Source organism: Akanthomyces muscarius, chromosome 2, assembly GCF_028009165.1.
Source record: "Akanthomyces muscarius strain Ve6 chromosome 2, whole genome shotgun sequence".
Lineage (NCBI taxonomy): Eukaryota > Fungi > Ascomycota > Sordariomycetes > Hypocreales > Cordycipitaceae > Akanthomyces > Akanthomyces muscarius.
This window is the reverse complement of record NC_079242.1, coordinates 510,168-521,701: the sequence shown is the minus strand read 5'-3', so window position 1 is coordinate 521,701 and position 11,534 is coordinate 510,168. Positions and strand designations below refer to the sequence as shown.

Below are 11,534 nucleotides of genomic sequence, written 5' to 3'. Positions count from 1 at the left end.
GGAACATACAACACTGCTAAAGAAAGTAACATCCCCAAATTCTAATATGCGCGTCCTCTGGTTGTGCGACCAATAGTCTTGAACGAACTATACTGTCCGTTCGCACCCATCACGTCAAATCGTTCCGCGCCCATAGCGTCCGACGTGTATCCGCTAAAGTAGTATCCAATCACCACAACCAGGTACGTGAGGATCAGGATGCTACCCTTGAAGTAGTTGCTCTTGCCTTCGCCATAGACGTAGCTGAGCAAGAAGACGCAGAGGATAACAGTCACCATGTCCCACTGTGGAAACAACAGCGAAAAGGTGTACATGGAAGCTTCAGTGTTGTCACCGGCGGGACCACTGTAGGGATATAGTGCAGAGTACAGCACGAGCGCTGGGATCTGAAGTAAGCAAACTTGAAGTGCATAGGCAGAACCAATCTCCATTGACAACGCAATGTTGCCGTTCATGGCGAACGAAATGGCATTCTGCGTTCATGTTAGCGGCTTGCATTAATATGTCAGCGGAGCCTGAAGCTTACCAGAAATTCAGTGGTGTTTGGAACAAGCGCAAAGAGGGTAACTCCCAGAAACTTTTGATCAATCGCAAAGTTCTCCAAAACGACATCGACAGTGTCGACGAGGATCTCAGCAATAATGGCATAGAGAATGGTGGCGGACAAAAGGATGAACGAACTCTTTCCACGACCCCAGTTTGGCGCGTCGTGGCCTCCATGACCAGCCGCACTATGCCCGGCACCGTCTTCTTCAAAGACACCGGCGCGAGATGCGGTGTGTTTTGTCGAGGATGGTACAAAAGACGTCTTTCGGCTGTGATGGCGATCCCGCGAAGCGATAGTAGCAGCTGTCGCGGCAATCTCTGCAACTTCACGAACGAGAGCCGAGTTATCTCCTTGACCAAGGCCAGCAGTGGCCTTGCCTAATGATCGACCGTCGGCGCCCGCGCCCTTTGGAGGTACAAAATGCAGAGTGCTGGGTGCCCCGTTCGCTGCAGCGTCGGCACTATTGACGGATGGCTGGCGGCCAGATTCTTGCGTCGGCAGACCTACTTGCTTCAAGGACTGGCCTAGGATGCGCTTGTACAGATGTGTGTCTCGGATATCTGCACTGCTTGTCTCAGCCGCAGAGGGCTGCGAGGGTCTCAAGACCGAGGAAGCATGCATGTGGTCCTCCTGACGCTTTTCCTCCACTTCATAATTCCAGATGACGGCGGCGTGCGTGCGAAGAGTAAACCAGAGGCCGATGAGATAGGAGAAGAAGAGCATAAAGGCGGCCATGTAGCAATATGGTCGCACAGCTTCGAGATAAAATCGGTCATCAAGAGCTGGCGCCTGCGAAAAATAGCAGCGGCGACAGTCACGACCTTCAGAACGACCTCCGGAACGACCACCATCATCAAAATCTTCACAGCCCAGGCACTGCAGTTCATGTGTGCCGTAGATTTGGTAGAATAGAGTTGGCCCAAAAGCGCCAACAACGGCAAAGAGCAACATGGTTGATGTGACACCAGCCGACTTGGCGTTGAATCGCTGCGTTTTGCGCTTCAAAGCGCCAAAACACATGGAAAGTCCAGGCAGGAACAGAATACCAGCGAAAATGCTGCCCACAATACTTCCCTCCACAAGTTGAGCTTTGCCTTGACCCAAGGCGACGCAGTACAGGAACACTTCCACCACCGTCGCGAAGAAGGCATTGATGGCAGCGCCGAGTCCCATGGATGATTGCGCTGAGATGGAGGCGACGGCCTGACCGATAAAGTACGCAAGAGGAATAATGGACACCAAGCCTGCAATGAATAGGAAAGCCGGCCCAGTGATGAACAATTTCAGGTGCAGCATTCGATCCAATACAGCCCAGTCCAAGATGACGAAAAAGACGACGGCCATGAGATTGATGAGGAAGATGTTGGTTCCATCGATGGTGTACTTCCAGTACTTGATACCTACGGCGCGGTAAGTGCAGAGAAGGATAGATGAATCAGGACCATCACTGGATCTGGCATAATCCAGGTGAGACTCAAATGAGAGAGCAAGCGGATGACGGCGCAAGTGATCAAAGAGCAGCATGGTAACCTTGCCCATGGGAATCCAAAAGACGAGGAACCAGCAAATCAGAGACACAACAATGAGAGATGGCGAGATGAGGAAGTAAAAGAAGAGGAAGAATATGACGCGGCCAATATTCCACTCGCCTCGGCCAAACAGTCGTCGCTTCATTGGTGGTTGGTTAGGATTGTCGGGGCGTCTTCCGCGGCCGAGCAGGCTTTCAGTTTCGTCATGTCCAGAGTCAATGCTGCTTCGAGAACGTCCAATAATGGAACGAGTGCGGTCCGGCCCGAAAAAGAGTCTACCATATTCCAAGTCGCCATTTTGCCATTGCTCGTACTCAGAAATGCTTCGTCCTTCGTCTCCATCTTCATGCATATATTGTTCGTCTTTCTCAAGACGGACATACTTGCCGAACGGGTAAAAGAGGTAGCCAGCAAGACCCCAAAGCACGCGGCCGTATTCTCTACCACTGGGAGCCGCAGCAAAGAGAAGGCACATAATGGCACCAAGTGCGGCAAGGAGGGCCATCCACCAGCCAAAGCAGATGGTCCAGACGAGGTTGAACAGGACGAGCCACTTGTTGACATTGCCTCCTGGGGAAGAGTGAATATCACCTTCGGCGGACTTCTGAATAGAGCGATCTTTTTTATAAAGAGCGGGTTTCCAGACCCTTATACCAAACGGATGGGTCTGGTTGATGGCCTGCTGTCGATCTTTGAGAGTAAAGCTCTCGGCTTCGCTGAGGTCGCTTTCAGAGTCACAGTCCACATGTTCCTCGAGCGGAAGGTCTTCGTGTTCGTGCTCGTCGGTCTCCTCAACGTCGTCTTCATCATCGGACTTGGTAGAGCTTGGGCGGGTGCCCGAGGCTCGAGGCTCCGTGTCAATGATGGACTCCTTGCGTTGCGACTGCACGCGAGAGAGTGTGGTCGGGGGTGGCTGTCGTCGTCTAGCAGTGTATCCTCGCTCAGCAGCATCGGCTTCCACCTCGCGTGGGTCGTCGTGGGCAGAGAATACCCCACCGCGATAGGGAGTGGTTGAGGACGGGCGTCTCGACAGGGGCGGCTTTCGCGGACGCGGAAACGACTTGGTACGGTCGATCGTGGCCGGCCGACTCGGCTGTGACTGACGGGGAGTCTGCGGGGGGTCTTGAAGGGAGGCGCGGGCCTCCGGGGCATTGGTTATGGTGCCTGAGAGGTATTAGCAGGAAGCAACAGCAGGAGAATGTATAGTATCAATCTTACCATAATAACCCTCGGGTCGCCTCCTGACGGTATCGGTGGACTGGAAGCTCTCGGAAAGACCGTCGCCATCGCGGGCAGTCGAAGACTCGGCGGTGGCAGTGGTACGACGACTGGTTGGCGAGGTCGCGCTGGACCTGCGTCGGGCATCGCGATCGTCTTCCATGACGGCAGACGCTGTAAAGCCTTGTCGAGGCAACAGGCCGCGTCGAAGGGCAAACAGTAGGGATTCGTAAGGCCTTAAGCTGAGTGGATGAGGAGGGGATTCCAAAGATTACGAGGCTGAAGAAGAAAAGTAAGAGCTCGAGAAGCTGGCAGCTGGGCACCGGGCGCGCCAAACGGAGCTAACTAGTGGCCAGGTGGAGTGATGTCGACCGGGGAGGCCTGGTGATGACAGGGTCTGATTGTTGACATGTAAAACGCAGCGAAGGGGTGATTGACGCGAACCAGGCGGTGCAAGTATCTGCGGCACTACTTAGTAACGTTCAGTGCGGCCAGGAGATGCCAAGTAAAAAAAAAGATGATGCAGAAACCGGACGAAGCTGAATAAACGTGTCCGAGAGCAATGGAGGAGCAAGGATGGATGATAGGCTTTTGGTTTACGTTAGAGGGCGGTTTACATGCTTCAAGCGCAGCAGATAGCTTCGGCTGCAGCGGTCAGTGTCTTTGAACCTTATAAAAAGGGCGGCAGTTGCCCCTTGGAGCAGTGACTGAAGTTACCTAAGGACACGGAGGAAAGACGACTGCTTTAGATAGAAAAGCCATATCGAGGAGAAAAAAAAAGCCCAAGGGCAAAACCAATATCTGTCTTGGTGCTATTAATTTTCAGCCTATCTATGGCCAGGCATGATAGGTAGGTCACTCCAGGGTGAGTGCTTGTGATGTCGGCCACGGCCTCGTGCCGCTTGGCGGAGACGCAATACGACCTGCGCGGGGCGTCATCTGGTGCTTCTGCGAGTTACTGTGGCACAAAATATGACAAAAATGTGGGTAGGAATCGAGCAAATCGAAAAATCAAATAAAAACCGACCTGTTACATAGATTCAAAGGCTCTCATTTTCGGCCGGATGCTATCTGCGATGATGCTTGCTCAAGGGAGCAGCGGCACGGCGCTGATGATGCTGCGGCGCGGGTTCATTGTCTCTCGCCTTCATAATAATAGCAGTTTTTTATTGGCGGTATTCCACTCAGGTAGCCATTATTTTTGGGCTGATTCGCCTGCAACTCACTTGTCCCTAAAATTATCATCCTACCTATACCGATGGCAACAGTGTAGGTACTTGTGCAGCTGTCCACAGCGCTTTGTTGCTCCCGCCAAGCTCCCCTTGATAGCGCCCTTCAGCGCCTCCGCCCGCTAAACATCCCACTGTGGAAGCCGCCCGCCACTCCAGCAAGCCCAGTTGCCAGGCACGGTCCAGCTTCCTACCAGTACCTACCTTAGGTATCTAGGTACCTAGGTACCTACCGGGATCCGGCAAAACTCATTTTCCGTAGCGCTTTCCCTGCAGACAGGCAACTCGCTGCCACGCACTGCGCCAACTCTGGCGTGCGGCTTACGAGAGAGCTGCAGCCTTGCCACCAAGCTTCGTTAGCCATCCGCCATCACATTCATCATCCCAACCTCCAGCGTCGGCCACCCGCGATCGCCCCATTCTGCCTACTCGCACCAGCTGCGTCAACGCCCTGACACGCGAATTGAACTGGCACCCTTGCAGCTGCTTTCCGCTCGTCATCGCCAGCCTAACGGCCCACCGTCACCATGGCGCTCGACGAATACTATCACAACAAGATCGAGGCGATGAAGCTCGAGATACTCAAGGGCCAGGCCGCCCTTCGACGTCTCGAAGCTCAGCGCAATGACTACAACTCGCGCGTGCGCTTACTCAGAGAAGAGCTCGGCCTGCTGCAACAACCTGGATCATATGTCGGCGAGGTTGTCAAAGTCATGGGCACTAAGAAGGTCCTTGTCAAGGTTCACCCTGAAGGCAAATACGGTATGGGAGACCCTAAACCTCTCCGTATATGCGCATGAAAACAAACTTGCTAACACAACCACCCCAGTCGTTGACATTTCTGACAATGTCGACGTATCCAAGCTCACCGCCGGCAAGCGCGTCACACTCCTCTCCGACAGCTACAAGCTCGAAAAGATGCTGCCTTCTTCAGTCGATCCCCTCGTCTCCCTCATGATGGTCGAAAAGGTCCCCGACAGCACATACGACATGATTGGTGGTCTCGACCAACAAATCAAAGAAATCAAGGAAGTTATCGAGCTGGGTCTTAAGCACCCCGAGCTGTTTGAGTCGCTCGGCATCGCACAGCCCAAGGGTGTCCTGCTCTACGGTCCTCCTGGTACCGGCAAGACACTACTGGCGCGAGCTGTCGCTCACCACACGGCGTGCAAGTTTATTCGTGTCTCCGGTTCCGAGCTTGTGCAAAAATACATTGGTGAAGGTAGCCGCATGGTTCGTGAGCTCTTCATCATGGCGCGCGAGCATGCGCCTTCCATCATCTTTATGGATGAAATCGATTCCATCGGTTCCTCGCGTGTGGAAGGATCATCTGGTGGTGACTCTGAAGTCCAAAGAACAATGTTGGAGCTTCTCAACCAGCTCGACGGTTTCGAGCCGACAAAGAACATCAAAATTATCATGGCCACTAACCGTCTCGACATTCTCGACCCTGCTCTACTAAGACCCGGCCGTATCGACCGCAAGATCGAGTTCCCGCCCCCTAGCGTGGAGGCCCGAGCCGATATTTTGCGCATTCACAGCCGTAAGATGAATCTGACGCGCGGTATCAACCTGAACAAGATTGCCGAGAAGATGAACGGTTGCTCCGGTGCTGAGCTCAAGGGTGTGTGTACCGAGGCCGGCATGTACGCTCTCCGCGAGCGCAGAGTACACGTCACGCAAGAGGACTTTGAGCTGGCCACGGCCAAGATTCTCAACAAACACGATGATAAGGAGGTATCACTCGGCAAGCTTTGGAAATAAATGGGCGCGACTGTTTTTTTGTCTCGGCGTGCGAGGAAAACAAGACACTGCGGTCATGGGCTTCACGATTGCAAAAGCTTTGATGATGTAAGGATAGCTTATTGTACCAATATTCGACATGGCGATCCATTGAAACCTTGATACTGCGTTGAGTGACTGATTTGATTTAAAAGCTAACCATTTATCCGCGTTGCCCGGGCTCCCCCGTGGGCGAAAAGACGCCGTGCATGCCCTTGTATGCTGAGACGATGGATGGTTTCCAGCCGACTCTGCGAAGAACCCCTTCATCCTTGAGTCTGTAGACCTGTACATGAAGCGGACGACAGCATTTGATCATTTCCTGTTCACTATCGCTGCCGAACCCCCAAGCCGACAAATCACCACCAGGGCAGGTACCTATCTGAAATCAGCCTTACTGCAGTCAACGAGAGCCTTTATACAATAAAGACCAGGAACAAAACAAAATGGTGCAACGTACTCAATGCCATGAGGAGATCCTGCTCGGCCAAAAACTCGAGCGCATCGCCCTTTTGCGCCGGCGACGGATTCATAAAGTACCTTCCCTGAGCATCCAGCCCCGTGACCTGAAAAATGTTAATCACGTCGTGCACGTCCGCCTCGGCGAGGCCAAACGGCGCAACGGCGCGCACGAGGTTGGAGTGGCAGTGGAAGTCGTACTGCGCGCCGGCCAGCACCGTGTTGATGTACGGGTCGCAGCGCGTGCCCAGCAGGTCGTGCACCCGCGCGCCGTGCTCGTCCTCGCCGTACCACGCCAGGCTGTCGTGGATGATGGTGGCTAGGGGTCGCATGTACGGCAGGCACGACCACAGACGGTCGTGCGTCGAGACGTGCGTGGCGTGAAGCTGTCGCGTGCGCGAGGCCCAGAAGCGCTCGCGCGGGTTGTGCCGGTTCCAGATATTGAGGTCGCCTGATGCACAGTGTGAGTCGCGTGAGCTGGAGGCTTGTATGACAAAAGGGTGTAGAGGCTGCAAACATGGAGCGAGAAAATGATGTCAACCGGGGGGATCAACGTACCAACTTGCGGACCTTCTGGCGTAGTGATGCGCACGACGCATCCTGCGGGCACCTCCCATGCTTTGCCGGAGCGGATGGGAATGGTAAACTCTTCAATGAGCTCACGGTCCGCGCTTTGAATGGATTCGTAGGCCGTCTTGTCGACCTTCAGCGGCGACCCGGCCGTGGGCAGGTAGGCCGGGACGGGCTTGGGGATGGGCTTCCGGGCCTGTCGGCGCTCTCCGGCGGTTGCTTCGGGGCCGGGCTGAGACATGTCGACGACTTTTTCCTTCGTGACTGAAGGGAATACTAAATTGATGTTTTGATTTACACTGTGTTTGGGTAGAGAGAAGTACATTCGGAAGAGCCTTTAAGAACTTTTCAGGCCCTGAGGTGGCGGGCCGTAGAGCGGCGTTGCAACACCGAGGTCGGGCATCTTGGGTTCCACCCAACATTGGGTTTGCGGGGGATGTTGTTGACGACGTGTTGAAGGCGAACTTGATATCATTTTCTATAAATTAATTACTTCATCCCTGGTAAAGTTGCAGCAAATCGAATATCAACATGTTGAACCTTGAGAATTGAGATTCGTAATGTGCTCGACCGTCAGACACGGCGGGGAGTGCGCTCCCTGTCTGGACAGAGAGATGCGCCCTCTCGAACAATACAGTGCTGATGACGGACCGTAAGAAATAATCACAGGATGGATGAACAACCGTCAAATCTGGAAGTTAGGAAGGCTTTCCATTTCGTGGCAGAACACAGCTTTCAACCGGACATGGGCATGACTCATAGCGGCTGGCCTTCGAGACTTGAGCCGAGCCTGTTTTGTCCGGACTGACGTTTCGCGAAGAGTAACAGATTACCAATGTTCTATATCGCCCTACCGAACTGTTCTGATGCCATAGCATGGTAGTTGTATATGGATAGCCGTGTGTCTCTTTTTCTCCCGATTTTGGTAGCACCCCGGCCCTGAACAGTTCCAACATTAAACTCGATCGAGAAAAAAATGCCCACAGCGGCACAACGAACAATCTTTGCTTATAAAAGGCCCGGGATGAATCTGGCGGTACGCTTGTTCCACTGTATCCACTCCTTGCCAAAGAGTTCCTTCAGCATGGCCTCCTCCTGGGAGACCCGTGTGTAGATTTGCAAGGCCGTCAGCAGCGTAAGCCCAGCACAGGCTGTCGGCAGCCACGCATCAATGAGAGGCCCATACTGTGTCGGTATCAAGCACGCAGCGGCGCCATCAGGGCGGAAAAAGGTGGCCGCGGCGGCGACGGCCACCAGAAAGATGCCCGTGTAGCTGGGGTGCTGGATGTACTTGTAGATGCCGTCTGTCACCAGCCCGCTCGGCTTGGCTAGGCCAAACGTAAAGTTGCGACCCAGACCGCTGAAGGCACCCAGACGAAGCGGCGCGCCGACGAGAATCGCCAGGAAAGAGATGATGGTGGTTGGGCTCCATGCAAAGAGCTCCGGGTTCAGGCGCGAGGTGGTGCCGACGGGGCAGATACGCGCGACCGTCTCGGGCGGGCTCAAGACCAGGGCGGCGTAGTAGAGGTTGAGGGCCGACATGGCGGCGATGGCGCTGTAGATGAAGACATTGTTGCCCGCATAAAAGGAAATGCTGTCGCTCTTCCAGGCACTCGCCTGGGGCGTGTTGTTCGGTGGGACGATGATGCGGATCGAGAGGATGCCGCACACGACGACGGCTGCGAAGAAGGTGGCGTTGCCAGGAGATAAGTCAAGCGCCTCCATTGTCAAAAAACTAACAAGGTACAGTGTGACGATGTTTAATTATTTTGAATATAATGTTTTGGGAGGAATCGTTGGACTGGCTGGCGCTGCCGTTTTAACTTTGTCCGCCGGCGAGATGCCTCGGCTTCGGCAATCCAACCCCCGGTCTGCAGCCGGGACAATACTCAAAACGAACAGGCGGTGTCATCCGAGAAAGTAACATGGTTTAGATGATTCTGGATATTGTAATGATATCTATCGCATTTTAAAATGTATGATTTTATTTCCGACTGCTTTTGTCCTCTCGTGATTGGGATTGCGCGGGGCGGAGACCTGCGCATCGTCCTAGCTGTATAAGACGGCTGGCTTTTTATCTCGCCACCTCCGCCTGGGCGATGAACAAGAATTAGAGTAGTATAAAGGACAGTGAGATATCAAGTAAGTATGCTGTAGGTTTGATTGCGAAGTGTACTAAACTGTTCCTATTACCCTTCCCATTCCCATCGGCTGGAGCTTTACCAGCCATCGACCACTCGAACCTTCATCTGCAAACCGCCATCGGGCTTTGCAATAACGCTCGGTGGAATGACAATGTTTCTTTCATCCATCAGCGTCGGGTCGTCAAGCTCAAAGGCAAACCGCCCAACCCAGGCAGCCAGTAGGCACGCCATCTCTGATCTTGCAAACGTATTACCAATGCATTTATGCGGTCCCTGAAGGAATGTCATAAAAGCATAGTTGCTCGTTGATTGAGCTGGCACGGCCCCGTCGCCTTGAGGTTTTAGCCATCGCTCCGGTTTGAAGTCATGAGCATCTGGACCCCAGAGTAGTGGATCGGTATTGATCGCCCAAATAGGAACAATGACCATCGTGTCGCGTGGTATAAACTCGCCTTGGATTGTCGTGTCGCAATTGTTGACTCGGACAGTCGCAGGCACAGGACCATACAGGCGAAGAACCTCGTCGCATACAGCGTTGAGATACGGCAGGTTGTCAATGTCAGCGCTAGATATACTTGAGTCCACATTTTCTGGCGATGGAATGGCAGCACGAATCTCTTCTCTTAATCTGCTTTGCGTACTGGGGAACCTGCAGAGCATGTACACTGCCCAAGTCAGCGCCGAGGCAGTAGTCTCATGGCCAGCGGAGAGAAACGTCAATGCCTGATCGACAAGTTCGTCGTCGGAGAACAAGCCTGCCCGCAATGCGACACTGAGGATGTCGACTCCTATATCCTCTTTATTCGCCATCTTTATTTTCTTGGCGCGAATGAGATCGGTAGCCACCTCCTTGAGATGCTTTGACGCTTCAGAGACCGATGTGATGCGCGATAGAGGAAGCTTCATCATGATGGAATCGGGGACCAAAGCCCAGAGAAGAATCAGTAAGAGGTCTTCTGAGGAAGGGTTCAGCTTGTAGTATGTATTTGCCAGCGGGCTTCCAGCATTTTGGATTGCACCAAAGTCGATACCGCTGGCCGCGAGGCCAATGATATCCAAGCCGCTGCGGACCGCCCAAGCGGATATGTCCATGCACACGTAGTCCTTGCCATAAAAGTTTTGTCGACATTCTTCTGTCATGACATTGACGACTTCCTGGGATTTTCTCCAAAAGAGAGGATACAGATCCTTAATATGGCGAAAAGAGAACGCAGGGTTCATATTTCGCCTTTGCTTCTTATGGACGTCTCCCTCCGTGGTGAGCAGTGCCCATCCTATGACATGCGATAGAAATTGACGCACAAATTCTGGCTTTTCGTACTTCATGCTGTTTTTGACAAGGACATCGGAAATGGCTTGAGGCGAGCGAATAATGATGGCCTCCTGATTGCCCGGGAGAAGGACACGCATCAATGCATCGGAGTCTGTCTCTGAAAACCTGTTTTTGTCAGAAGAGGAGACATTAGCTGCTTGACTGTAGATGGGGTAGTTAAGCATTACTAACCATTCTCTGGCCATGGGACCTGGACCATTCTTTCGTAGCTCTCGCCCAAATCCAATTAGAGGCTTGCCTCCTTTGGGAGAGTACAGATGACGAAGCGGCGAGACGTAGAAAGGGTAAATACAGATTGCATAGAGACAAAAAAGAACGAGCTGTGTGATCCAAAGCAGCTGGAAGATACCCACGTAAACCAAGAATGGTGAAAGGCTGCCTATATTCGGTCGTAAATGGAAAATCTTGATCAACGCACAATCGAGCAAGGCGTTGAGAAAAATGAACCGCAGCGGAATCTTGCGTAGACTCGCCATGCTGTAAATGATGGTCTTTGTATCTGGATACAGTGCTACAAGGACAGATGAAGTTGACAAAACTTCTTAGAAGCGTTCTCAGCCCAGTCCACCATTTTAAAAGATCAGCAGTACAACATATATAGTTGGCCGTACAGCCGCCTGACGGGGCTGCGAAATTCTTCTACGCTTCAGCTATACCCGGGTACAGTGCTATTGAGCTCTAGTGGGCTCCGAAAGCCATGATCTTTGAGCCATCTCCGTGTCG

General features: G+C 53.0%; 6 protein-coding genes across 6 annotated transcripts; 1 reads left to right on the top strand and 5 right to left on the bottom strand.

Annotated features, from left to right (window-relative positions):
- Positions 1–41: 41 nt before the first annotated feature.
- LMH87_003274 (uncharacterized protein) lies at positions 42–3,457 on the bottom strand (the record flags this gene model as incomplete). Its single annotated transcript, XM_056204108.1, has 3 exons — positions 42–473; positions 527–3,240; positions 3,295–3,457. 3 exons carry the CDS (start codon positions 3,455–3,457, stop codon positions 42–44), a joined length of 3,309 nt encoding a protein of 1,102 aa, XP_056048060.1.
- A 108-nt stretch (positions 3,458–3,565) lies between these two features.
- Positions 3,566–4,776, bottom strand: LMH87_003273 (uncharacterized protein; the record flags this gene model as incomplete). Its single annotated transcript, XM_056204097.1, has 4 exons — positions 3,566–3,754; positions 3,912–3,939; positions 4,012–4,095; positions 4,757–4,776. 4 exons carry the CDS (start codon positions 4,774–4,776, stop codon positions 3,566–3,568), a joined length of 321 nt encoding a protein of 106 aa, XP_056048059.1.
- A 274-nt stretch (positions 4,777–5,050) lies between these two features.
- LMH87_003272 (uncharacterized protein) lies at positions 5,051–6,287 on the top strand (the record flags this gene model as incomplete). Its single annotated transcript, XM_056204085.1, has 2 exons — positions 5,051–5,285; positions 5,353–6,287. 2 exons carry the CDS (start codon positions 5,051–5,053, stop codon positions 6,285–6,287), a joined length of 1,170 nt encoding a protein of 389 aa, XP_056048058.1.
- A 181-nt stretch (positions 6,288–6,468) lies between these two features.
- On the bottom strand, positions 6,469–7,659 carry LMH87_003271 (uncharacterized protein; the record flags this gene model as incomplete). Its single annotated transcript, XM_056204074.1, has 3 exons — positions 6,469–6,683; positions 6,766–7,215; positions 7,323–7,659. 3 exons carry the CDS (start codon positions 7,657–7,659, stop codon positions 6,469–6,471), a joined length of 1,002 nt encoding a protein of 333 aa, XP_056048057.1.
- A 683-nt stretch (positions 7,660–8,342) lies between these two features.
- Positions 8,343–9,059, bottom strand: LMH87_003270 (uncharacterized protein; the record flags this gene model as incomplete). The annotated part of the gene is made up of 1 exon (XM_056204063.1): positions 8,343–9,059. The coding sequence occupies one exon, from the start codon at positions 9,057–9,059 to the stop codon at positions 8,343–8,345; it is 717 nt and encodes a 238-aa protein (XP_056048056.1).
- A 494-nt stretch (positions 9,060–9,553) lies between these two features.
- On the bottom strand, positions 9,554–11,287 carry LMH87_003269 (uncharacterized protein; the record flags this gene model as incomplete). Its single annotated transcript, XM_056204050.1, has 2 exons — positions 9,554–10,916; positions 10,983–11,287. The coding sequence occupies 2 exons, from the start codon at positions 11,285–11,287 to the stop codon at positions 9,554–9,556; spliced, it is 1,668 nt and encodes a 555-aa protein (XP_056048055.1).
- Positions 11,288–11,534: the final 247 nt, after the last annotated feature.